The sequence below is a fragment of the Zea mays genome, chromosome 8, assembly GCF_902167145.1.
Source record: "Zea mays cultivar B73 chromosome 8, Zm-B73-REFERENCE-NAM-5.0, whole genome shotgun sequence".
NCBI classification, from domain to species: Eukaryota; Viridiplantae; Streptophyta; class Magnoliopsida; order Poales; family Poaceae; genus Zea; species Zea mays.
Window position 1 is genome coordinate 5,257,591 of NC_050103.1, and position 27,917 is coordinate 5,285,507.

A 27,917-nucleotide genomic window follows, 5' to 3' on the forward strand; every position below is an offset into this window, starting at 1 on the left:
TGAAGAAGCTCCAAAGTCGTTCCTAAGGGGATGCAGAGCTTAGCTCCAAAGTCGTTCCTATGGGGATGCAGAGCTAAAATACCACCTAAGTAAAAGGTGAAGAAGCTCCAAAGTCATTCCTACGGGGATGCAGAGCTAAAATGCCACCTAAGTAAAAGGTGAAGAAGCTCCAAAGTCGTTCCTACAGGGACGTAGAGATAAAACGCCACCTAAGTAAAAAAGGCGAAGAGACTCCAAAGTCATTCCTAAGGGAATGCAGAGTCTTACTTTTATGAAGCATTTGAGCATTAACATCAGTTGCATCATTTCATCATACTACATAGCATCGCATCATTCATCATCTTGCATCATCCAAAATAGTGAAAAAGAAGGGAAATTGCTCCTTCAAACATACTGGCTAACCCATGAGGTTAAGCCTATCTTCAACAAAGAGTTGTGAAAGGTTCTATCAACAATGCAAGATCTATGCCTTCGGTAGCGGTGTTTTCAAACAAGATTCATGCCTTCAAAAAACCATACTCTTATACAAGATCCGCGGCAGGACCTTCGAGTCCAATAAGTTGCTTCGGCAAAAGGGAATTTTTTCTTTATGAAGCGTGAAAAGAAGGGTAAGTGTTTTTTCGCCCACGGCTCAAAAACGGTACGTACGAAGGTTTCACGCTCCACAAAGAAATATATTACATCAATGAATATACATATAGTTGGTAATTGTTTCTTACAAAAGGAAACCGCATACAAAAATTCTACAATTCAAATAAACAAGGTTTAATCATCCTCTTTTCGGACTTCATCAGCGACTTCATTTAGAAGCCTACTCATAGCTTCGTCTACAACTTCATTAGCTATTCTGATTACTTCAAAAGCCCCCTTTAGAGATGGATCGGCTTCAGGGTCATATGGCTCCGGAGGAGGAGAAAGTTCAGCTGCACAATAGTATAAGTGTTTGTTAGTTCCGAAATTAAAACAATTTACAAAGCTAAATCATGACAAGTATACCTATAAGTTTTTCACGCTCTACAGCTTCTTCAGCTTTTCTTGCCTCTTCCATGGCAGTATGAGATTCCTTCTCATTTTTTGATAGCTTCATCGGCTATCTCTCGGTCACCTTTCAACCAGACTTCGGAGTAAAACTTTCCACTCAACGTAGTGGTTTCGGCTGAAGGGTTCTTAATGTCATTAGCTGAGATCGAGAATTCTAGCTGAGTTACAGCCTGTGCATGCTCGCAGCCAGCTTTCTCGAGGAGTGAGATGACTCCTCGGTCACCGGTGAAGGCGCAGAAGTCTCCTCTATCGCTAAGAATCTCATCAAAAGCTTCGGCTTCGTCCCTAATCTACCGGATAACGCCATCAGGATCACCATGGATAAAGTTTTGCTCCGAAGAGAATGTGCCAACCTTAGCAAAACTATTTTCAAGTTATTACAACATTCCATAGCAACCTTGTAGCATTCCTCTTTAGCCTGATGAAGCTCCTCGAAATTTTTCTGAACCCTCAATCGTTACATATCAGATATCTCACGTTTTGTTTGTTCCACATTGAAATTTTCAGTTACTTCATCGAGCTTCTTCTCCAATCCTTGCACTTCGGATCTGTGCAATCCCACCTGAATAGATAATGCATATTATAAGTCAGCAATACACTTCACATCTTTCTCTTGCTTCCTTTCAAACTCCTTGATTCTTTGTTCTGCTTCGGAAAGGCTAGACAGCCTAGCTTCGCTAGATTTTAACCTCTCAACCAAGGAGAGTAGGATTTTATCCTTCTCAAGAGCTTCATTCCTAAGTGTTATAACTTTCGAACGAAGGTTTCCAAAAGCTATCTGAGTGCTTTCGTCTTCGGCATCCTTTTGGGCTTTCAAAGCTTTGCTGAGGATTAGACCCTCACAAAACAAAAAATATACAAATATTAGTAAGTATTACCACAAATCGTTTGCCGGAAACTCGCCTAGCAAAAATCAGCAAATGCAGAAATATAAATATTCGAACCTTCAAGCCGTTACAATCAAAGTTGTCTGCAAGTTGGTCCTTTGTTATTGCAGATAGGCCAAGCTCAAGCTTCGGATATCCCATGTTGTCCATCATCTCCCGATAGACATTTATCTCCTTGCTGTCTGGTAGATAGTAAAGGAAGCCATCTTCGTCGTTTCCTCCATATATCAAGGACCCTCGGGAGTATTTCAGGTCCTTTGCATAATGTTGTGCTTCGGCAATTTGCTCTTCTGATAGTTGTTTCCTCGAAGCATGTCGAACAATATATTCTAAATCATCTTGAGAGGATGCCTCGGGCATAGGTGATGTTGGCTTTTTCGCAAGACTTTCCTTCGCCAGCTTATTAAAAAATTCTGAGCATGATATTCTACTGGTTAGATGACTTCACCTAGTGTCTCCCGCCCTTCTTCCATCAGGGCGTGGGTTCGAATCCCACCTCTTGCATCGCTTTTTTAACATTTTACTCTGATTTAACCAAATTGCCCGACGGGCTAACGGTCCGGCCTGACACAGTCAGCAGGTCGGCGGGAGGTGTGTTTTGGGCCGTAGAGGTTGGTTGCGCGGAGGGGACGAGCGTGCAACGGGTTAATTTGAAATAGATGTGAGGGGTTATTTGTAAAAAGATGGTGCTGGACGACGTTGAAACTGATGCTTTAATATAGTATAGATATTCATAGTTTCACAGACCATATCAATGTAACACCAAATTAACACAACTCATCACCATGAATTCACAATTAACATACATGTTCATCAATTTAACCCAAAGTTATATTAGACCAATTTAACATAAACATAGTTCATCAATCATTAATTTAACTCATAGGTCATAGACACTATATATATATATAATGTTTATCAATTGTTACATAAATGATATGTATATGGTTCTATTTTGCTATCGCGAGCTAGCTCGTTAATGAACCGAGCTAGGATGTCAGCTCAGTTCGTGAAAAAATTCAAACGAGCCGATTCGAGCCGAGGCAAACTGACCATGAACCAAGCAATCCGACGAGATATGAGCATTTCCTCTAACCCTAAGAGATTTGTGGACAACTCAGACACTTATGATAATATACAAGAGGTAAAATATACATACATTTATTAAAGAAGTGTGCATGCACAGATGTTTAAAGGTAGGTTTGATTGAGATTATCCATCTAGATTATATAATTTAATTTATTTTATACTAAAGTTTAATTTAAAATAATTTAGATTATAAAATTTTAAGATTATAACCGCAAACAAAAAACCCCTAATTTATCCCGTCTATGCTCTTATGCAAAAGGGAAAAAAAGGACCAATGCATTTTCATGCGGCGTGGAACTGTCAAAGAGATAACACATATCACTTCTTGGCGAAAATGAAACCAATTACGTATAAAACTGCTCTTATGCAAAAGGGAAAAAAATGTACCAATGCATTTCATGCGGCGTTGGAAGAGATAACACATATCACTTCTTTGGCGAAAATAAAACCAACTACGTATAAAACTTAGCCCCTCTTTGTAGGGATATTGTGTTACCAGTTACCAATTCTAGTTCTAGCTCATCTGAAAAAATAGTTTCTTTCTGTTGAGCACCAAAAGTGACAGCCCTAGGGCCCAGACGGTCCACGACCCCACGATCAGATCAACTCAGATGATTATCTTTATCTCATGCGTGGTTATCCATCTAATCACGTGGGAGTTGTTGCCTATCTCCTAGAAATAGATCTAGACCTCATCCCCTATAAATATAAAGGGGTACGACCGATTGAGAACCCCAAACACATTCCAATCAAACCAATTACTTTCTTTATCATTTCTGTCCTAGGAGTAGATATAGCGAAATTCTAGTTATAGCCTTTCGCATATCCACCTCCACCCCTATTCGACTCTACGTCGTCTAGATCCATCTTGAGTGGCCTGCCGACTCCAAGACGACCCTAGGATCTTACCCCTCCCGGGAGGCAAGATCTATTTATCCACCCAAGGCCTCTTCCACGAATTGATCTCTTAATTCTTAGGCGATCCCACGTCGTCTAAGGACGCCTCGAGTGACCTATCGATCCAGGACGCCTTAAGATCTCTTCCACCAAGCGGCGAGATGTAGGTTCCAGCGAGGAGGAGGAAGACGACCCTGCGTCATCGTGAACCGTCCGGCCCTGTGCGCGGATCGTCCGGTGCGACGCAAGGAAAACGTCACTCCTGCGCCCAGATCGTGGACCGTCCGGCCTAGAGCCGCGGACCATCCGTGCCGCCGCAGAGGACACTGTCAGGCGTTACACCCCTAATGTTTGGCGCTGTCTAGATTGGCGCCAACACTTTCTTGTGTTTAGGAGAAGTCTGTGAAGTAGCATCCTATTTTGTTTGAAAAGCAACTCCTATTTTTTGGAAGCGAGAACGAAGAGGAGAGAACCAGAAAAGGCTCATTTTTGGGCTCCTAGCTTGGGCTCCTAGCTTCGTTCGTGTCTATGAACGTCTCTTTCCTATTTTGATGGAGAAGTCATCGAAGCGTTTGGTAGATTGTGTGAAGAAACAATTAAAAGAGCCCTTAAAAGAGCTATACCATTATACCAAAGGGTCTTAAATACTCAACATGTTAAAAAAAGCCATAGAAACGACTCAACAAGCAGCGTTAGTGACAACCAAGCTATCTCAACGCAGCCAAAAAAAATATAAGTGAAGGTCTAACATTTAAGTGGGAGCCTAATAGAGAGACGCTAATTAAGAGCTTGTTCGATTTAACTCGTAAAATCAAAACCTGACAGGTACCCAACCTAACGGGTGTAGGTACAGGTGAAGATTTTGACCTGCGGGTGCAACTCGCACCCGACCTAAAATTTTGCGGGTGTGGGTTTATATTTCAATCCACGGGGGACCCGCACCCGATCCGAAATTTGGTTCATTCTTTATTTTACGTAAAAATGGTTAAAATATAATAGTAATTATTTTGGACAAATAATCTGGACAATGATTTATAAACTGTTTTATTGCTCAACGTGAGAAGACTTAAAATACATAGATATAACTTAATTATTGTAAGTACTTAATTGATTATAGCTTAATTATTGTTTAAAAGGATATACTAAGTAAAACCCCGTGAGTGAGCCAAAACCGACTGGTTCGAGTCCGAATTTGGAATTGCACTCAAGGGTGCGACCACGGGCGGTCTTACATAGACTTTATTTGTGAGATCGCGGACGGGTTTTTGCTTCACTCGATTCGATCCGACTCATTGTCATCTCTAACTGGATTGAAGTAGATTAAATCAGCTTTTATTTAAATTTAAATAGGAGGAGATTTTATCATATCAAATTTCTCTTAATCCATGACTAACCGAACATGTCTTAACAAATCTTTGTAGTTATAATAAATAAGATAAAAATGCAGTAAACAAAAAAAATGAGTGGGGCCATGTCTCCAGTGGACATAACGTGGGTCCGCCCAGCGTGGTCCAGCAGCAAAGGAACTGAAGCAAAGAAAAAAAAAACAAACATCTCGTTAAAAAATAAATAGAAAAGTGAAACGAACACGAACACCTACCCCGTGTAAATACTATTCCGGACAGGCGCACGGGCGACGCGAGCGAAAGCGCGAGACAGCGCGAGACAGAGGCAGCGGAAAAATAGCTAGACAAAGACAAGAGAGAGGAAGGAAATAGTGTCCTGCCCCACACCACAGTGGTGGAAGGAAAGGAAACGGGAGGGAGAGAAAAACCCAGGCCCCCCGATCTCCTCCTCCCACTCCGATCGCCCGACCGATCGCCGAGCTTCCCTGTTCCCTCCCCGCCCCCGCGACGCCGCGACGCCATGGAGCCGCCGCACGCCGAGCAGGCCGTCGCCGCTGTAGCAGCAGGAGGAGAGGGCGGCACCGCAAGCCCGGGCACCGGCCTCGAAGGTGCTGCCTGCTTAACGTTTTTTTTTTGTTTCGTTCAGATCTCCGGCCGGGCGTACGGCCGCGCGGATCTCTGGTGGCTTCCCGATGTAACCGCGTGGTACGAGAACGCGTGGCTTTTGCAGGGCCGGTGCTTAGGCGGGGGCTGGACGGCGGTGGGGAAGGGGAGGACGGGGAGCTGGGGGCGGGGCAGGAGGCGAACGCACGGCTACCAGAGCGGCCTGGCGAGGCGGACTGTGGCTACTACCTCCGCACGGGCGCCTGCGGCTTCGGGGAGCGTTGCCGCTACAACCATCCCCGCGATCGTGGCGGCACTGAGGTGCGCGCGGGCGGACGATTTTCTCCAGCCTCTGCTTCCCGCTCTCTTGCTTTCTCAATCTTCCCCGATCTGATCCGTGTCCGCGTCCGACACGCTGCTGCCGGTGAATTGAGATAGTTACCGTTTGAAACCTGTGAGGATCAGACCGCAACCGCAGAAACTAGCGATTTGGGTAATGTGGTTCGTCCAGAGCGGATTATGCACACTGCTCTTTGTGGATTTCTCCATGGTGTCTTGTTGTTATTTGACATCGGATGACAGCGTCAAAGTTTTGATCTGCCTCACTCGAAACTGCACTACTGAGGTTCCTTCCTTTTATGGTTGAGACACAATCCTTTCTCTTTCTTGTTTGCTTCAAATTTACTACTAGTTTGTATTTATTGGCTTCCAAATAAATGCATATGTAGAAAGCCAATTGCTCAGCCCCTGTTTTCCATTTTAGATGTTGTCATGGTGATCCTGAGTTCCTGACAAGCCATGACGCAACACAAAAACTTACTTCTAAAAGCCAATCCAACTTTCTTGGAGAGTCAAAGCATATCAAGTTCAACCAAATTTATATAATAAAATAATACTCCCTCTGTCCATCAACGTTGGACATTCTTGCAATTCTAAGACAAGTTAGGACTTCGGAGTAGTGGTAAAAGACACATGTACCCTGGTTATTTGTTTGATTACAAGGCTGAAGTAATTCCAATTAATGCTAATTTCAATCAATAGCAGCGGTATCCAAGCGGCACAACCCTGCAGCAAACTTCTGGCGAGAGGAGCGATGGTCGCTTGGCTTCATGTGGTGGTGTGGGGAATTGGAAATGGAATGGAGGAAGTGAATACGGGCTCAAAACCCATAGTGAAAAACGCTCATGGGCATGTGAATAAGGCTAGAACGTCTAACATTGATGGCCGGAGGGAGTAATATTTTTTAAAAAAACTCTACCTGCGGGGGGGGGGGGGGGGGGGGTAAGACAGCCCGGACATTATATTAAGAAGAAGACCTTCCACACAGGTCGAGAAAACCCCCAAACCCCTGCCCTACCCATACACAACGGCACCGTAGCCCATGTGAGAAACGACCGCGACCGGGATCGAGCCTTAGGCCTGTGCTTTGGCGTGGGACAGATGAGGGGATCTTTTTAACCATAGCCTAAAATTCGCTGTAATATTTATAATACCAAATATGTAGCATTAGATTCTGCATTAGTTAAATTTTCATAGTATACCTATTTGAGATCATAAATCTTTGTAATTCTCGTCAAACTTGAGATGCTTTGAGTCTCAAAAAAATTGAAATGATTTATAATTTGGAACATAGGGAGTGCCTTTTCTTCCCCCATTTTGTAGTTTTTAGGAAAAGTTTGCAATTTTTTGTTCCTGTGAAAAGTAGAGGCGGTCATCTTTGTATCCAAGACTTATATTAACAAAATGCTGCTATACTTGGTAGCTGCAAGTTATATTTTAACCCCGAGTGTTTTTTTTTTCAAATTATATGTTTTATGACCTGTAATGCTTGCAAATGATCACAACTTCGAGTGTTGCTATTACTCATTATTTACTGTTAACACCTGCAAGTCTGCTTCTGATGATCTGATCCCATTTTTCTGATCCTAAATGATTTAGGATATCTGAGGTCTGCTGCAACCAAATCTCTAGCTGCCAATTGCTAATGTTTTCTAATAGATTCGTAGCAAATGGCTTCACAAAATTCTCCTGAAACGCCAAGCTGATAAATAGTTTCTTCTTAAAACCTATTTCAAAAATTTTAGTTTGGTGGAGGTGCCAAGAATGGCGCAGCACAAGACTTTCCAGAACGACAGGGCCAACCTGTATGCGAGGTACATTAACACCTTCACACATGAGTTTAACTATCTTTCTAGAAATCTGGTTATCAATCAGACATTGAAGCATTAACCTGGCAACTCCTGCACACTATTTGCATGCTCCCAGTGTAGCTTGTCCATGAGATGCAGGGTGCATAAATATAAAGGAATGTAAAGATTCATGCCTGACTTGTTAACTGTTGGTGCTTTACCATCTGTTCTTTTATTTTTCTATAGTATTATTTGAAGACTGGAACTTGTAAATTTGGTTCCAATTGCAAATATCACCATCCTAAGCAAGATGGATCTGTGCAGTCTGTTATATTAAACAACAATGGATTCCCTCTACGCCTGGTATGAGAATTCTCCTATGATTGTGTTTCTTGGATTTTTTAAGTATTATTGGAAAAAATAATTGACATTAATGAAGTGCAGGGTGAGAAAGAATGCTCCTACTATATGAAGACTGGGCAATGCAAGTTTGGTTCTACATGTAAATTTCATCATCCAGAATTTGGTGGTATTCCGGTGACCCCTGGAATATATCCACCATTACAATCACCTTCTGTGCCCTCCCCTCATACATATGCTCCAAATTGGCAAATGGGAAGATCACCTGCAGTTCCTGGATCATATATACCAGGCTCATACACTCCAATGATGATCTCATCTGGAATGGTTCCATTGCAAGGATGGAGCCCTTATCCGGTAAATAATTTGGACAAAATGCTTTATTTTGATAGAAGGAAAGGTTCCTACCAACAAGCTTCTACCAAGATATAAAGCAAATGAGCAAGCTCTTTCATGAGCTAGTCTAGGATTCTCAGTTGATCATTATCTAGCAAGATCTAAAAGACATTCAAGTATGTCTTACCTGAAATTTCTTGGCATTGTCAAGAAAATAAATAATATAGGGCAATAAAGATGACTTGTTTGATAAATAATAGGGAGCAAACTATTTTGTTAACTAAAAGAGCAAGGTACTATTCTCCCCAAAAATTTAACTCTTCTGTTTGATGCAGGCATCGGTAAATCCTGTGGCATCAGGTGGAGCACAACAAACTGTTCAAGCTGGACCATTATATGGTATAGGACACCATGGATCTTCCACCGCAATTGCTTATGGTGGTACATACTTGCCATATTCTTCCTCAGCTGGACAATCGAGCAATAATCATCAAGAACATGGATTTCCTGAGCGACCAGGGCAGCCTGAGTGTCAATATTATATGAGGACTGGCGATTGCAAATTTGGAACTACGTGTAAATATAACCATCCTCGAGATTGGAGCACTCCTAAGTCCAATTACATGTTCAGCCATCTATGCCTTCCACTTCGTCCGGTGAGCATCCATAGCTTGGTATATATTTATTGACAGGTCTAATTCAGTAATGCTTCTTGTGAAGTTACCATATTTCCAGTGATGAATTAATTTACTTTTAGCAAATCTGGACAGATCAAGACTACCAATCCACGCCTCACCACTATAGGAACTAAGAAATGCATACACTGTTTATAAAAAATGAAGATAATTTGGCCAATAGTCTACAGGAACCATTGTGTCCATGATATTCTATCCAAATGGGTGACTATCGAGTTTAGTACTCCCTCGTTCCAAAATATTAGTCGTTGTAGCTCTTGATTTTTATGTCTATATATTAAAATGAATGATTACAAATTTAGACACATACATGGCACACATACATTAATTATTGTATGAATCCATTAAAAAAGTGAAACGAATTTTAATTTGGGACGGAGGGAGTATCTTTATTTAATTCCTTCTCTGTCAGCAATCTTTGCATTTTAGGGCCTGTTCGGTTTGAGGGGATTGGAGGGGATTTAATCCCCTCCTATTCAAATTTGTATAGAAGGGGATTTAATCCCCTCCCCTTCAATCCCACGCAATCCACTCATAACCGAACAAGCCCTTAAGGGGTTGCAAACCGTAAGCCTGTCAGCCTATGTTAGAAATAAGCTTTCTGATAGATAAAAATGGGACATGATTTTATATGAAAAAATCTTTCTAAAAAACTGTGAATGATAATGACAATATGAGGAAAATTAGAAGCACAAGGCTGTTCTATTTGGCCATATATAAAAAAGGAGTGGAATTGAAATGGCAGACGAGTAGGACCCTTCTAAAGTGGGATACAATTCCATGTAATCAAATATTGGAGTCGTGCTATAACAGCCTTGGTAATGACAAATCTGATGGCCTTGTGAACTTGCAAAACTTCACCTATTCAAGCTGATGAGGTAGAATGAAAACCATTTGTAGCCTATACAGGGAACTTACATGTATTTAGAAGCTGACTTTCTGAATGATGGTGCTCTTAGAGTAAACCCTTGGAGGGCCCATGGCTGCTGCTGCCGCAGCCCCTCCATGGGCCTCCTTAGGCCCTGACACTACACCCCTCCTGGACAAGCAGCTCGTCCTCGAGCTGCAGCATGACGGGTGCTCAAAGACTGAGTCTACTTGACCCAAAACCAGAAACCTAGAAGACAAACCTTTTACATCTCGGCTTATCTTATTATTCCGAATCTGATTTTTTTGACCCCATAAGATAAGGCGGACACCCTCCGCGCATTGGACTTGCACGTGTGCAGACACCTGGATCTCATGGACGCCATTTGGACGAAAGGGGAGCACATGGACGGGCACCTGGAATAGGTCGCAACAATAACCAGCGGAGGCGCCCTCATGGCGGCCAATAGCGGAATGTGGTGGCGCTAAATAGTGCACCATTACCGATGACGAGGGGAGTGCCTTCCTTACCGCCGCTGCCGTAGAGTTGAAGTTCGTCGCCCGCGGGACACGTACCATGCTCGCACTTGGTGATAGCGGCCCGGTGCCACTGCTGATGGCCGTCCAACAGGGCGAGGTCGCGCCCCCGTGTGCCGAGGTCAACCGTCACCATGGCTGCCTCGAGCATTCACCGACGCATCTCTTGCACTCTTCGTCGTGCAAGGAAGCCACGAGCAGCAGCTTGTATGCCCACAGCTGCCGACGTCTGGAGCCGTGCGGACAACCTCAGCCGGTGCTGCTCATGTTGCGCTGCTGCCTTGATTTGCAGCAGCCCTTGCTCAACCTTCTGGAGCGTGGCTTGCATCTTTGCGAGATCAGCCCTTATGTTGGTCCACAAGTCCCCCATCGATGGAGCTGGTGATTGCTGAGCCGTGGCTGCCCCTAGTGGCGTCGCCCATGGGGACAGAGACGCCGTCAACGAAGATGATGTGACGAAATTTGGCGTTGTTCCTGGGGATGGGCACGCCAGCGTCCAGGATGTGGTGAAAAAATTGGCAGACGATGGTGCCCATGGAGATAGGGACACCGGTTGCCAGGATGGTGTGACGAAGGTGGCATGTGGCGTAGCCCATGGAGATGGGTACGTCGGTTTCCAGGACGGCGTGATGAAGGTGACATGCGACACAGTCCATGGAGATGGACGCCGGTTGCCAGGATGACGCCGCGAAATTGGCAGCAGAAGCCATGGGATCAGATCGAAACCCAAGCTAGCCAATACCAGATGTTATGGTCGCTAGATCGGCGAGGGATTGGACAGGGGTATCGATGGGCAGGAACATCGGCCAGGAGCCTCTGCCCACGGTCGAGCAAGAGGAGGGTTTCTCCTTTCTAATTCTTGCCTGCTTTATTTCTCATCCATTGATTACATAAATAGGTCGGCTGACCACCCCTATCTAGCTAGAGATCCTTATCTCCTTAAAACTCTCATAAAAACTCTCAACAAACTACTAACTGATAACTTTCCTAGATAATTTCAACTAATCTTCTAAATAATTTCAACTAATCTTCTAATCTTATCTCTAACTATCCTTATCTAATGCCCCTTGGAGGGCCCATGGCTGCCGCTGCCGCAGCCCCTCTGTGGGCCTCCTTAGGCCCTGACAAGATCGGTGAGGGATTGAAGAGGAGTATCGATAGGTAGGAACGCCGGTCGGGGGCCTCTGCCCACGGCCGAGCAAGGAGAGGGTTTCTCCCTTCTAATTTTTGCCTACTTTATTTCTCATCCATTGATTACATAAATAGGCCAGCTAGCCGCCCCTGTCTAGTTAGAGATCCTTATCTCCTTAAAACTCTCAACAAACTACTAACTGATAACCTTCCTAATAATCTCAACTAATAATCTTCTAGATAATCTCAACTAATTTTCTAATCTTATCTGTAACTATCCTTATCTAATCCCCCTTGTAGGGCCCATGGCTGCTGCTGCCGCAGCCCCTCCGTGGGCCTCCTTAGGCCCTAACAACAACAATATTAACGTGTAATCATGCTAGACTTATCAGGATTCACTCACATTTTCTTTCAAATTTATTTGCTTGATTAAGGTACAAATCTGGTTTTTGTTTGTCTCTTAAAAATTCCCTTTTTGTGAGCCATATAGAGCAAATACTACAACAGCAACATAGCCTTTTGTCCCAAGCAAGTTAGGGTAGGCTAGAGATTAAACCCACAAGAAACAATGATAGAAAAAAAAGAACACCTAAAGGGTAAAAGACAGACTGTAGAGTTAAGGGTAAACAGAAAAAAGAGCAAATGCAAGCTACAATTCTACTGTTTCCACTGATGATTAATTCTTATCAGCTAGATATTGTTTTTAACTAATGTAGGTGATAGACTGATAGTTAATGTAAGTTTATTTTGTCTTCACCTTTGATAATAAAATGGTATACAATGACTCACTGACAGATAGTCATAGACTATGTAATGTGAAAATTTAACGAACTAACGAAGTTTGATCAGAACAATAATTAACCAATTTCTTCTTTTTTAGGTGCTTAGAATCATGATACTAGTTGTTATGGAGAACAAATGAATAAAGGTGTAAATGCCTACTTGTCACAATTAAATTTGTTTCCTTTAGTTTAGTCTTGCATGCTCTTGATGTTTAGTTGGGTACTGCAATTCCTTAGACTGATTATTGGGATGAATCCTGTCTTTGTAATGACCTAGAGATTTGTACCTCTTGCTGAATCCATACACATCCTTTCCCCCCTGCATGATTGCGTAATGCCGCTGGAAAGTACAATTTAGTGCAGGCATGTAGCGGCGAGAAAATTGGATTATTGGGACTTCAAACAATGTGCTTCGCACTTTTGCCATTCGTAACATTAAAAAAAAGGGCGTACCCAGTGCCGTAGGCTTCCCGCACTGTGCGGGGTCTGGGGAAGGGTATCTTTAAGCGCCAAGCCTTACCCGCATAATATGCAGAGGCTGGGGCTCGAACCCGGGACCTTCCGGTTACAGACGGTAGGCTCTACCGGTTACAGACTGTGCACTTTTGCCATTCGTAACATTGAATTTGTAAAAATATGACTCAAAACATGTCAGTCTTGATTTCGATGCCATTTTGGACATTTTTGTCCTTCTTGCGTCTTTTGCATCTAACAATCTTGCAGTTTCTTACCCAATCTTACTATGTTATCTAAAATGTATAGGGTGCTCAGCCTTGTGCGTACTATGCCCAAAATGGATATTGCAGATATGGAGTTGCATGCAAATATGATCACTCAATGGGTACACTAGGCTACAGTTCATCTGCTTTGCCACTATCTGACATGCCAATTGCTCCCTATCCTATTAGCTTCTCCGTTGCCACGTTGGCTCCATCTTCGTCTTCCCCAGAATATATTTCAACTAAAGATCCATCTATCAATCATGTAGTATCACCAGTGGCAGGACCCGCGCCTGTTGGAGCAATCTTGCCAAAAGGGGTATTCCATCATGATACCATTATGCAAACTCAGACTCCTACAAGTGCCGGCAGTTCAAGCCCTGGTGGTGGGCGCTGATTTTACTGAGCTGGTGGGAGTGATCCTCTCATCATAAATTTTCTATCACTTGACACAGGTACTTTGAGCCTTCAATTTTATTTTTCATCAACATACTGCTGCCGACAATGATTATTTTTTATTCGTATTAGTTCTGATAGGCCTCTCCAATGTGAATAAGCTGTGGTCTCTGTAGAGAAGCTGCGGCGAGGGTGGGTTTCTTTACCATCAGAATAAGAGAGCATTGATAGGTCACACGCAAGCTCGATTCACTAGCAATTTTGGGTTCTTCCGTTCATGTCCAAAACGGGAAAAAGGAAAGGTTTTTGAATGTCAGGTTCCGTAGAGCATATTGGGCGCCTTGGTGGGGCTCAGGTCCATACCCTCGGTAAATAATTCTCAGGCAAGAAAATTTTCGTTGTTATCAAGAAAATTTTCACATGCAGAGTTACTGGGTTCCTCCACCTTTCAATTTTTCTCTTTCCTTTTGTTTTCTGTATTTCGTCATACTGGGAGCAAGGCGCATTGTAATGGATAAAAAATGCTTAATTGAAGAGATCTTGCTGTCAATACTGAAATGGCTCTATTCACGAGCTCGACTTGACACTTATATATTACGTCCATGTCCATTTCATAAAGTGTAGCGTTTCAGTTTTGTCCTAAGCTAAAGTGTTTTATCAGATTTGTAGAGAAGATTGTCAGCATTTATTATGACACTAAATTGGTTTGTTGTAAATATGTATGTCACGATAAATCTAATAATATTTATTTTCTTAGACATTAGTGTCAGACTTAGGATAAAACCAGAATTGTACTGTGGGATGTAGTCTTAGGCATTGGTGTCAGAGACGTATAGAAAAAAACATATAGGTTCTTTGGGTTCTGTGCACCAACTATATTTCTTCTCTAAAATTAAAATGATATGAATATGTGAAATAATTTTTTAAATAATATATCTTTGATATTAAGCCACTGTTTAGATCCACGGTGCTAAAGTTTAGCACTACACTTTTAATAAACTTTAGTACATGTAAATCCAAACACGAGTGTTAAAAGGTGCTAAAAGATGTTAAAAGTGAAGTGCCGAAGTTTAGCACCTGTCAGTGTTTGGACCAGTGGACCTAACCAACTAGTGAAATAGTGTCGCGTGTCTTGGATCCAGATGGTGATGCGAGTTGACACAAATGATTTATCCTGGTTCGGGCTATGAAGGGCCCTACTTTCAGCAGAGGAGGGATGTGGATTATATTACTCGCACCAAAAGTGCTCACAGTAGGGGTTACAAGCACGACGGGAGAGGGTAGGACCCTAAGTCCCTGAGAGTGATTGAGTCAAGTGCCAATACCGTATGAGAGAGAATATTGCTAAGTGTTCGCCTGTGTCAAGTCGTGGAGTGTCCTACTTATAGGCCCAGGGAGAGCTGCCTTGCGGACGGGAGCTGACGATATGCCGTGAGGGGGTGTCTTCATGTATTGTAGACAGTATGGCCTAGTACTTTGTTGTTGACTTGTGCTTGCTTGTCGTCTGTTGAGAGCTGTGGCTGAGGGCTTGGTCACGTATCCGAGCCCCTGGCGTGGGGTTGCCCATACCGTAATGGTTGGCATAGTGCCTGTTATAGGAAAAAGGCTTTTGCGGGAGGTGTCAGTTCCACTGTTTGTGATCACGTTGGGAAGTCCTCTGTCACAGATATCGAGGGAAGAATCGAGCTCGGGCGAGGCGGAGGTTCGTCCGAGGTTACGACCGAGCCTGTCCTGAGACTTGATGACGCGTGTCACAGTCGACGGAGTGGCCGGAGCGGGAGAGCAAGTAGCAGAGGCCTGGTTCGGGCGAGGCGGAGCTTACGCCCGAGGTTGAGTTTAGCTTCGGGCGAGGCGGAACTTGCGCCCGAGGTCTTGGTCCGTGTCCTGTCGTATTATGCGTCACGACCGCCAGGTGGCGTGCGCACGCTTAATGATGTTGGTGAATCTTTGACAAGACTGTTGTCCTATTGAAAGATTCACATGCAGCCTGACGTGAGGTAGGTGTGCGCATTGAATACGGTTGTCTCCCAATGGACATCAGGCAAGCTTTGTCTTTATCGCCTGAGGCGGGTGAAAGGGAAATGTGCCCTTGGGCCATTTCTATAATGTTTTGGTGATTAAGTGTCCAACACATAGTGAGTGAGATATTATGTGCCAAACAAGCAAAAGGTGCAAATCATGTAACAGGGTACGTTTCTAGATTTAGTACATTGTTTTGAGTACTAACATATATTGTCTAAGTGCTAGAAACAGAGAAAAGAAAAGAAGAAAAGGATTGCAAGTAACTTGGCTGTGTACAGCCGAAGTCTAGCTCAGTCTGGCACACCGGACTGTCCGGTGCGCCAGGCTGGCTTCCGGTGAACAGGCCACTCTCGGGAGAATTTGGCGGCGTACGACTATAATTCACCGGACTGTCCGATGGTGCACCGGACTGTTCGGTGAGCCAACTGCCGCCAGCGCAACGGTCGGCCGCGCAATCCGCGGGCGACGCGTGGCCCGCGCCAACGGTCGGCAGGAGACACCGGACTGTCCGGTGTCCGGTGCGCCAACTGGCTCGGCGCTGCAACAGTCATCTGTGCCAGAAGAGGAAGGAGATCCGCACCGGACCGTCTACAGTGACTGTCCGGTGGTGCACCGGACGGCTCCTAGCTGCCTTGGGGCTATAAAAGGGACCCCTAGCCGCATGGAGGAGTAACCCAAGCATTCACTAAGCATTCTAAGTCTCTCACACTCCGTCTTCGCGCACTTGATCGATTGTGTTAGTGATTTGAGCTCCGTTCTAGTTGTGAACTCTTTGTGCTTCATTTTGAGCTCAAGTCTTGGCTTGTGTGCGTGTGTGCGCTGCGGATTTGTGTTTGTTACTCCCCAACCTTACTCTTGTGTCTTCATTGTGATCTTTGTTGTAAGGGCGAGAGACTCCAACTTGTGGAGATTCCTCGCAAACGGGAAAACGAGATAAGGAAGAAAAGTCGTGGTATTCAAGTTGATCATTGGATCACTTGAAAGGGGTTGAGTGCAACCCTCGTCCATTGGGACGCCACAACGTGGAAGTAGACAAATGTTACTTGGCCGAACCACGAGATAAAATCGTGTGTCTCTTGTGTGCTTTCTCTTTGATTCTCTGTGTTCACAAGAACTAGTTTCAAGCTACTTAGCCGTTCTAACTTTTATAATCAAGTTTTCGTGGCTATTAGTGTTGAATTTTACAGGATCACATATGCACCCCTTTCTAGGTGCTCTCAATTGGTATCAGAGCCGTTATCTTCATCTAAGGGACTAATCGCCCGAAGAGTTGGATCCTAAGGGAAAGAGGATGATGGTCAACGACAAGGAGAAGGAATCCCTCTTCAACGAGCCAAGGGACGACAAGCCCGTTGACTCTGGCTCGAGTCATAAGAAGAAGGACGGGAAGAAGAAGTGACGCATCAAGAAGATCGTCTACTACGACAGCGATGAATCCTCTTCTTCACCAAGAGACGACGACGATGACGATTCTTCGTTAAAGAAAAAGACGGTTAATCAAAACTATTCCTTTGATTATTCCTGCATTCCGTACAATTCAAATGACCATTTACTTTCTATTCCTCTTGAAAAACCCCCACACTTTGATGGAGAGGATTACTCATTTTGGAGTCATAAAATGCGTAGTCATCTATTTTCTCTCCATCCTAGCATTTGGGAAATCGTGGAGAATGAAATGCATTTTGATAGTACGGATAATCCTGTGATGATTAATGAACAAATTCATAAGAATGCACAAGCTACCACTGTTTTGCTAGCATCTTTGTGCAGGGATGAATATAACAAGGTTAGCGGCTTGGACAACGCCAAGCAAATCTGGGATACCCTCAAGATCTCACATGAGGGAAATGATGCCACTATGATCACCAAGATGGAACTGGTGGAAGGCGAGCTGGGGAGGTTTGCCATGATCAGGGGAGAGGAGCCAACTCAAACATACAACAGGCTCAAGACCCTGGTCAACAAGATTAGGAGCTATGGAAGCACAAGATGGACGGACCACGACGTCGTCTGACTAATGCTAAGGTCATTTACCGTAATTGACCCCCATCTTGTCAACCTTATTCGTGAGAATCCCAGGTACACCAAGATGACGCCCGAGGAGATTCTTAGGAAGTTTGTGAGCGGGCGCATGATGGTGAAGGAAGCTCGATATGTGGACGATGCACTGAACGGTCCACTACCCGTCTACGAGCCTCAACATGTGGCTCTTAAGGCTACTAGCAGCAGGGAGGCGCTTCCAAGCAGCGTAGCACAAGTGGAGGCTGCTGGCCTCAACGAGGATGAGATGGCACTTATCATCAAGCGCTTCAAGACCGCACTTAAAGGATGCAAGGAGCACCCCAACAAGAACAAAACAAAGGGAAAGCGCTCATGCTTCAAATGCGGTAAGACTGGTCACTTTATTGCTCAATGTCCCGATAATGAGAATGACCAGGCACAAGAAAGACACGACAAGAATGAAAAGAAAAAGAACTACAAGAAGGCGAAGGGCGAGGCGCACCTTGGAAAGGAGTGGGACTCTGACTGCTCTTCATCCGACTCCGACGATGAGGGACTGGTCGCCTCAGCCTTCGATAAATCTTCACTCTTCCCCAACGAACACCTTACGTGTCTCATGGCCAAGGAGAAAAAGGTAAGTGTTCGAAATACCTCTAAGTATACTACTAGCGATGATGATTCTAGCGATGATGAAGTAGATTATACTGATTTATTTAAGGGCTTAGATAGAGCTAAAGTAAATAAAATCAATGAGTTGATTGATGCACTAAATGAAAATGATAGATTGTTAGAAAAGCAAGAGGATATCTTATATGAGGAGCATGATAAGTTTGTTAGTGTGCAAAAATCTCTTGCTTTAGAGATTAAAAGTAATGAAATTCTATCTTCTGAGTTATCTGCTTGCCATGAAACTGTGTCTAGTTCAAAGAGTGTAAATGATGATTTAAATGCTAAGCTAGAGGTAGCTAATAAATCTAGTTCATGTGTAGAACATGTTGTAATTTGCAATAGATGCAAGGATTTTGATATTAATGCTTGTGATGAACATCTTGCGTCTATTGCTAAATTAAATGATGAGGTGGCAAGTCTTAATGCTCAACTTTGATTGATTAAAATTTACTAGGGATGCCTACACCGTTGGTAGACACCCCTCAATTAAGGATGGGCTTGGTTTTCAAAGGGAAGCCAAGAACTTAACAACTCATAAGGCTCCCGTTCTCAACAAGGAGAAAGGGGAGGCTCCTATGGCTGGTAGTTCTCAAAAATGTCATGCTTACATTTATGATAGAAAATTTTCTAGAAATGCTCATTATAATAGGAGTTATGATGCGTTTAATTCACATGCTATGATTGCTTCTAGCTCTACTCTTGTGCATGGTAGAAATAAGTCTAGGAGAAATCATGTTGTGCATCATGTGCCTAGGAGAGTGTGCAATGAACCTTCCACTTTTTACCATGCTTGCAATACTTCATTTGCGCTTGTATGTAAGAATGAAAAAGTAGTTGCTAGAAAGTTGGGATCCAAATACAAGGGAGACAAGACTTGTATTTGGATTCCAAAGGCTATTGTAACTAACCTTGTAGGACCCAACAAGAGTTGGGTACCTAAAACCCAAGCGTAAATTGTCTTGCAGGTTTATGCATCTGGGGGCTCAAGCTGGATTATCGACAGCGGATGCACAAACCACATGACGGAGGAGAAGAAGATGTTCACCTCCTACGTCAAGAACAAGGATTCCCAGGATACGATCATCTTTGGAGATGGGAACCAAGGCAAGGTCAAAGGCTTGGGCAAGATAGCCATCACCAACGAGCACTCCATTTCAAACGTATTTCTAGTAGAGTCGCTTGGTTACAACCTTCTTTCTGTAAGTCAATTGTGCCACATGGGCTACAATTGTTTGTTTACAAATGTTGATGTTTCTGTCTTTAGGAGTGATGGTTCATTAGCATTTAAGGGTGTATTAGACGACAAACTCTACTTAGTTAATTTTTCGAAAGAGGAGGCCGATCTAGATGCATGCTTAATAGCTAAGACTAGTATGAGCTGGCTGTGGCATCGCCGTCTAGCACATGTTGGGATGAAGAACCTTCATAAACTTCTAAAGGGAGAACATGTGTTAGGACTAACCAATGTCTGCTTCCAGAAAGACAGACCTTGTGCAGCTTGTAAGGCAGGGAAACAGGTGAGAAGCACTCATCACATCAAGAATGTGATGACAACATCAAGACCACTGGAGCTTCTTCACATGGACCTCTTTGGACCCGTCGCCTACTTTAGCATCGGTGGAAGTAAGTATGGTCTTGTAATTGTAGATAACTTTTCCCGCTTCACTTGGGTATTCTTTTTACAGGATAAATCAGAAACCCAAGGGACCCTAAAGCGCTTTCTAAGGAGGGCTCAAAATGAATTTGAGCTCAAGGTGAAAAAGATAAGGAGCGACAACGGGTTCGAGTTCAAGAATATGCAAGTGGAGGAGTATCTTGATGAAGAAGGCGTCAAGCACGAGTTCTCCGCTCCTTATACACCACAGCAAAACGATGTGGTAGAGAGGAAGAACAGGACGCTCATCGACATGGCAAGGACGATGCTTGGAGAATTCAAGACGTCCGAGCGGTTTTGGTCGGAAGCTGTGAACACAGCCTGCCACGCCATAAACCGGATTTATCTGCATCGTCTCCTCAAGAAGACCTCCTACGAACTTCTTACCGGTAACAAACCCAATGTCTCTTACTTTCGTGTATTTGGTAGCAAATGCTACATTTTGGTGAAGAAAGGTAGGCATTCCAAATTTGCTCCCAAAGCAGTAGAAGGGTTTTTACTAGGGTATGACTCAAATACAAAGGCGTATAGGGTCTTCAACAAATCATCGGGTTTGGTTGAAGTCTCTAGCGACGTTGTATTTGATGAGACTAATGGCTCTCCAAGAGAGCAAGTTGATCTTGATGATATAGATGAAGATGATGTTCCAACGGTCGCGATACGCACCATGACGATTGGAGATGTGCGACCACAGGAACAACAAGATCAAGATCAACCTTCTTCCTCAACAATGGTGCATCCCCCAACTCAAGATGACGGACAGGTTCACCAAGAAGAGGCTTGTGATCAAGGGGGAGCACAAGAAGAACAAGTTATGGAGGAAGAAGCACCACTGGCTCCTCCAACTCAAGTCCGAGCGACGATGCAAAGAAATCACCCCGTCGATCAGATTTTGGGTGACATAAGCAAGGGAGTAACTACTCGCTCAAGATTAGCTAACTTTTATGAGCATTACTCGTTTGTCTCTTCTATTGAGCCTTTCAGGGTAGAAGAGGCCTTGCAAGATCCGGACTGGGTGTTGGCCAAGTAGGAAGAGCTCAACAACTTCAAGAGAAATGAAGTTTGGAGCCTGGTGCCACGTCCAAAGCAAAATGTAGTGGGAACCAAGTGGGTGTTCCACAATAAACAAGACGAGCATGGGGTGGTGACAAGAAACAAGGCTCGACTTGTGGCAAAAGGTTATGCTCAAGTCGCAGGTTTGGATTTCGATGATACTTTTGCTCTTGTGGCTAGGCTAGAGTCCATTAGAATATTATTAGACTATGCCGCTCACCACTCTTTTAGGTTGTTTCAAATGGATGTGAAGAGCGCTTTCCTCAACGGGCCAATCAAGGAGGAGGTGTATGTGAAACAACCCCCTGGCTTTGAGGATGACAGATATCCCGACCATGTGTGTAAGCTCTCTAAGGCGCTCTATGGACTTAAGTAAGCCCCAAGAGCATGATATGAATGCCTTAGAGATTTCTTAATTGCTAAATTTTTCAAGGTTGGGAAAGCCAATCCCACTCTTTTCACTAAGACTTGTGACGGTGATCTTTTTGTGTGCCAAATTTATGTCGATGACATAATATTTGGTTTTACTAATCAAAAGTCTTGTGAGGAGTTTAGCAGGGTGATGACTCAAAAGTTTGAGATGTCAATGATGGGCGAGTTGAATTACTTCCTTGGGTTCCAAGTGAAGCAACTCAAGGATGACACCTTTATCTCCCAAACGAAGTACACACAAGATCTTCTCAAGCGGTTTGGGATGAAGGACGCCAAGCCCGCGAAGACACCTATGGGTACCGACAGACATGTCGACCTCAACAAAGGAGGTAAGCCCGTTGATCAAAAGGCATACCGGTCTATGATAGGGTCATTACTTTATTTATGTGCTAGTAGATCAGACATTATGCTTAGTGTATGCATGTGTGCTAGATTTCAATCCGACCCAAGGGAATGTCACCTTGTGGCCGTTAAGCGGATTCTTAGATATTTAGTTTCTACGCTTTGCTTCGGGATCTGGTATCCAAAGGGGTCTACCTTTGACTTAATTGGATATTCAGACTCCGATTATGCTGGATGCAAGGTTGATAGGAAGAGTACAATAGGGACGTGCCAATTCCTAGGAAGGTCCCTGATGTCTTGGAGTTCAAAGAAACAAACCTCTGTTGCCCTATCCACCGCTGAGGCCGAGTATGTTGACGCAGGACAGTGTTGCGCGCAACTACTTTGGATGAGGCAAACCCTCCGGGACTTTGGCTACAATCTGAGCAAAGTCCCACTCCTATGTGCAATGAGAGTGCAATCCACATGGCGGATAATCCTGTTGAACATAGTCGCACTAAGCACATAGACATCCGGCATTACTTTCTGAGAGACCACCAGCAAAATGAAGATATCGAGGTGTTCCATATTAGCACCGAGAACAGCTAGCCGATATATTTACCAAGCCATTAGATGAGAAAACCTTTTGCAGGCTGTGTAGTGAGTTAAATGTCTTAGATTCGCGTAACTTGGATTGATCTATAACATACATGTGTTTTATGCCTTTGATCATGTTACTTATACGTTTATGCAATTTGTTGCGTATTTATGGTGCTCAAGTTGTGCAAGGGATCCCCGGACCTCAAAAGTCTATGTGTGAATGATGCACATATTTAGTGGGAGATGTGTTACAACTTGACCCTTTGAGACTAACCTTTGTGTTTAAGTGTACTTGATGTAGTCTCAAAGGTGCATTGAAAGGGAAAGGTGAACTTGGAACATGCAAAGACTTCCACTGCACTCCGGTATTAGTGTACTCACCTTCAAGTTCATTCTTATGCTCTTATTGCCTTTTTGCTCTTAATCGACAATTTTGGTGAGGCAATGTGGTTAAAGGGCCAAAAATGATCTCGTTTTGGTGCTTAATGCCAAAGGGGGAGAAATTAAGGCCAAAGCAAACGGATCAACTACCACTTGTGAATTTTGAAAACAATAGAGTTAGAACTTTTGATTTGGCTAAATACTCTAATTGCAAAATTTGGTCTCTTGTGGGGAGAATTTATGATTATGGAAAAAGGGGGAGTTTTTGGATCTTGATCAATTTCACTCTTGGAATATTTCTCTTTATGCCCAAACAAGTGAGTTTGACTTAGAGATAGGAAAATAAATTTGATTTGCAAAAACAAACCAAGTGCTGGCAAAGAATGATCCAAATATGCCAAATTAAAATAAAAACAAGTTGGTCTTCAATTTAAATCGATGTTGCATGTTTTGCATTGCTTTTTGATGTGTTGGCATAAATCACCAAAAAGGGGGAGATTGAAAGGTAAATGTGCCATTGGCCATTTCTATAATGTTTTGGTGATTAAGTGTCCAACACATAGTGAGTGAGATATTATGTGCCAAACAAGCAAATGGTGCAAATCATGTAACAAGGTATGTTTCTAGACTTAGTACATTGTTTTGAGTGCTAACATATATTGTCTAAGTGCTAGAAAGAGAGAAAATAAAAGAAGAAAAGGATTGCAAGTAACTTGGCTGTGTACAGCCGAAGTCCAGCTCAGTCTGGCACACTGGACGGTGTCCGGTGCGCCAGGCTGGCTTCCGGTGAACAGGCCACTCTCGGGAGAATTTGGCGGCGTACGACTATAATTCACCGGACTGTCCAGTGAGCAAACGGTCGCTAGCGCAACGGTCGGCCGCGCAATCCGCGGGCGACGCGTGGCCCGCGCCAACGGTCGGCAGGGGCACTGGACTGTCCGGTGTGCACCGGACAGTGTCCAGTGCACCAACTTGCTCGGCGTTGCAACGGTCATCTGCGCCAGAAGAGGAAGGAGATCCACACCGGACCGTCTACAGTGACTGTCCGGTGGTGCACCAGACTGTCCGGTGCACCACCCGACAGAAGGCAACTTTGGCCTTCCTTGTTGGCCTCTGAAAGGGAATTAGGCTTACACCTATTTCCAAATTAATTTTGGTGGTTGAATTGCCCAACACAAATAATTGGACTAACCAGTTTGCTCTAGTCTATAAGTTATACAGGTGTCAAAGGTTCACACTTAGCCAATAAAAAGACAAAGAAATGGGTTCAACAAAAAGAGCAAGGGACAACCGAAGGCAGCCCTGGTCTGGCGCACCGGACTGTCCGGTGTGTCAGACTCCAAGCCAAACTTCGCACCTTCGGGAATTTTCAGAGGCGCTTCGCTATAATTCACCGGACTGTCCGGTGCACCACCGGACAGTGTCCGGTGCTCCAGAGGAGAGCGGCTCTGAACTCGCCAGCTTCGGATTTCCACTCCGCTATAATTCACCGGACATGTCCGGTGCACACCGGACTGTCCGGTGAGCCAGCGGAGCAACGACTACTTCGCGCCAATGGTCGTCTGCAACGCATTAAATGCGCGCCAGCGCGCGCAGAGGAGCAGAGCACACGCGGGTGGCACACCGGACAGTTTACAGGACTTGTTCGGTGCACCACCGGACAACCAGGCGGGCCCACACGTCAGAGCTCCAACGGTCGGAACCCAACGGCCAGGTGACATGGCTGGCGCACCGGACACTGTCCGGTGGCGCACCGGACTGTCCGGTGCGCCATGCGACAGTAGCCTCCACCAAACGACTAATTTGGTGGTTGGGGTTATAAATACCCCCAACCACCCCACATTCAAGTTATCCAAGTTTTCCACCTTCCAACCACTTACAAGAGCTAGGCATTCAATACAAGACACACCCAAGTGATCAAATCCTCTCCCAATTCCACAAAAGCTTTAGTGTTAAGTGAGAGTGATTTGTTGTGTTCTTTTGAGCTCTTGCGCTTGGATTGCTTTCTTTCTCATTCTTTCTTGAGATCAAACTCACTTGTAATCAAGGCAAGAGACACCAATCGTGTGGTGATCCTTGTGGGAACTTTGTGTTCCAAGTGATTGAGAAGAAAAGCTCACACGGTCCGAGGGACCGTTTGAGAGAGGGAAAGGGTTGAAAGAGACCCGGTCTTTGTGACCACCTCAACGGGAAATAGGTTTGCAAGAACCGAACCTCGGTAAAACAAATCCGCATGTCACACTCTTTATTCGCTTGCGATTTGTTTTGCACCCTCTCTCTCGGACTCGATTATATTTCTAACGCTAACCCGACTTGTAGTTGTGATTAACTTTATAAATTTCAGTTTCGCCCTATTCACCCCCCCTCTAGGCGACATTCAATTGGTATCAAAGCCCGGTGCTTCATTAGAGCCTAACCGCTCGAAGTGATGTCGGGAGATCACGCCAAGAAGGAGATGGAGACCGGCGACAAGCACAACGGCGACAAGCCTACTACAAGCCACGGGAAGGCTTCATCGGAAGAGTCCCGCAACAAAGGGAAGGGGAAGGAGAAGAAACCCTCTTCCCACAAGTCGCATCAGAGTGGGGACAAGAAAAAGAAGATGAGGAAAGTGGTCTACTATGAGACCGACACCTCATCACCATCCACCTCCGGCTCCGACGCGCCGTCTGTCACTTCTAAGCGCCATGAGCGCAAGAAGTTTAGTAAGATCCCCCTACGCTACCTCGCATTCCTAAACATACTCCATTACTTTCCGTTCCATTAGGCAAACCGCCAACCTTTGACGGTGAAGATTATGCTAGGTGGAGTGATTTGATGAAATTTCACCTAACCTCACTCCACAAAAGTATATGGAATGTTGTTGAGTTTGGAGCACAGGTACCATCCATAGGGGATGAGGATTATGATGAGGACGAGGTGGCACAAATCGAGCACTTCAACTTTCAAGCCACAACTATACTCCTCGCCTCTCTAAGTCGAGAGGAGTATAACAAGGTGCAAGGATTAAAGAGCGCCAAGGAAGTTTGGGACGTGCTCAAGATCGCGCACGAGGGAGATGAGCTAACCAAGATCACCAAGCGGGAGACGATCGAGGGGGAGCTCGGTCGCTTCCGGCTTCGCAAAGGGGAAGAGCCACAAGATATGTACAACCGGCTCAAAACCTTGGTGAACCAAGTGCGCAACCTCGGGAGCAAAAAGTGGGATGGCCACGAGATGGTTAAGGTCATTCTTAGATCACTTATTTTCCTTAACCCTACTCAAGTTCAATTAATTTGTGGTAATCCTAGATATACACTAATGACTCCCGAGGAAGTAATCGGGAATTTTGTGAGCTTTGAGTATATGATCAAGGGCTCAAAGAAAATAAATGAGCTAGATGATCCCTCCACATCCGAAGCACAACCGGTTGCATTCAAAGCAACGGAGGAGAAGAAGGAGGAGTCTACACCGAGTAGATAACCAATCGACGCCTCAAAGCTCGACAACGAGGAAATGGCGCTCGTTATCAAGAGCTTCTGCCAAATCCTCAAACAAAGGAGGGGGAAGGACTACAAACCCCGCTCCAAGAAAGTGTGCTACAAATGTGGTAAGCCCGGTCATTTTATCGCAAAGTGTCCATTATCTAGTGATAGTGACAGGGGCGACGACAAGAAGGGGAGAAGAAAGGAGAAGAAGAGATACTACAAGAAGAAGGGCGGCGACGCCCATGTATGCCGCGAGTGGGACTCGGACGAGAGCTCCTCCGACTCCTCCTCCGACGAGGACGCCGCCAACATCGCCATCAACAAAGGCCTTCTCTTCCCCAACGTCGGCCACAAGTGCCTCATGGCAAAGGACGACAAAAAGAAGAAGGTTAAATCCAAATCCTCCACTAGATATGAGTCCTCTAGCGATGATAATGCTAGTGATGAGGAAGATAATTTACGTACTCTTTTTGCCAACTTAAACATGCAACAAAAAGAGAAATTAAATGAATTGATTAGTGCTATCCATGAGAAGGATGATCTCTTGGACACCCAAGAGGACTTCCTTATTAAAGAATACAAGAAGCATGTTAAAATTAAAAATGCTTACACTCTAGAAGTAGAAAAATGTGAAAAACTATCTAGTGAGCTAAGCACTTGTCATGAGACTGTAGACAACCTTAGAAATGAGAATGCTAATTTGTTAGCTAAGGTTGATTCAAATGTTTGTAATGTTTCAATTCCCAATCTTAGAAATGATAATGATGATTTACTTGCTAAGATTGAAGAATTGAACATATCTCTTTCTAGCCTTAGAAATGAAAATGAAAAATTAATTGCTAAGGCTAAAGATTTTGACGTTTGCAATGCTACCATTTCCGACCTTAGGAGTAAAAATGATATATTGCATGCTAAGGTTGTAGAATTAAAATCTTGCAAACCCTCTACATCTACCGTTGAACATACTTCTATTTGCACTAGATGTAGAGATGTTGATATCAATGCTATATGTGATCACATGGCTTTAATTAAACAACAAAATGATCATATAGCTAAACTAGATGCTAAAATTGCCGAGCATGAACTTGAAAACGAAAAATTTAAATTTGCTAGAAGCATGCTCTATAGAGGGAGACGCCCTGGCATTAAGGATGACATTGGCTTCCAACAGGGAGACAATGTCAAACTTATTGCCCCTCCTAAGAAATTGTCCAACTTTGTTAAGGGCAAGGCTCCCATGCCTCAAGATAATGAGGGTTACATTTTATACCCTGTCGATTATCCTGAGAGCAAAATTAGGAGAATTCATTCTAGGAAGTCTCACTCTGGCCCTAACCATGCATTTATGTATAAGGGTGAGACATCTAGTTCTAGGCAACCAACCCGTGCCAAGTTGTTTAAGAAGAAAACTCCTAGTGCATCAAATAATCATGACATTTCATTTAAAACTTTTGATGCATCTTATGTTTTAACAAACAAATCCGGCAAGGTAGTTGCCAAGT

At 44.1% G+C, this 27,917-nt stretch overlaps 1 protein-coding gene across 3 annotated transcripts; it reads left to right on the forward strand.

Moving 5' to 3' along the window:
• Positions 1-5,566: 5,566 nt before the first annotated feature.
• Positions 5,567-14,484, forward strand: LOC100284111 (uncharacterized). Of its 3 annotated transcripts, none has more exons than NM_001157008.2 (8): positions 5,567-5,868; positions 5,991-6,184; positions 7,948-8,016; positions 8,239-8,355; positions 8,437-8,709; positions 9,024-9,344; positions 13,463-13,874; positions 13,948-14,484. In NM_001157008.2, exons 1-7 carry the CDS (start codon positions 5,781-5,783, stop codon positions 13,814-13,816), a joined length of 1,416 nt encoding a protein of 471 aa, NP_001150480.2. In that variant the 5' UTR covers positions 5,567-5,780; the 3' UTR covers positions 13,817-13,874; positions 13,948-14,484. The 3 variants fall into 3 exon arrangements, with proteins under 3 accessions (NP_001150480.2, NP_001399673.1, NP_001399672.1); NM_001412744.1 differs by having other exon boundaries at positions 13,977-14,484; NM_001412743.1 differs by having other exon boundaries at positions 13,992-14,484.
• The last annotated feature ends 13,433 nt before the right edge of the window (positions 14,485-27,917 follow it).

Bases quoted from the DNA above. Each gene is read 5' to 3' on its own strand.
- LOC100284111 (NM_001157008.2), top strand. From the start codon at position 5,781: ATGGAGCCGCCGCACGCCGAGCAGGCCGTCGCCGCTGTAGCAGCAGGA. The intron at 8,356-8,436 runs GTATGAGAATTC...AATGAAGTGCAG, and splicing joins ATGGATTCCCTCTACGCCTG to GGTGAGAAAGAATGCTCCTA. The intron at 9,345-13,462 runs GTGAGCATCCAT...TAAAATGTATAG, and splicing joins TATGCCTTCCACTTCGTCCG to GGTGCTCAGCCTTGTGCGTA.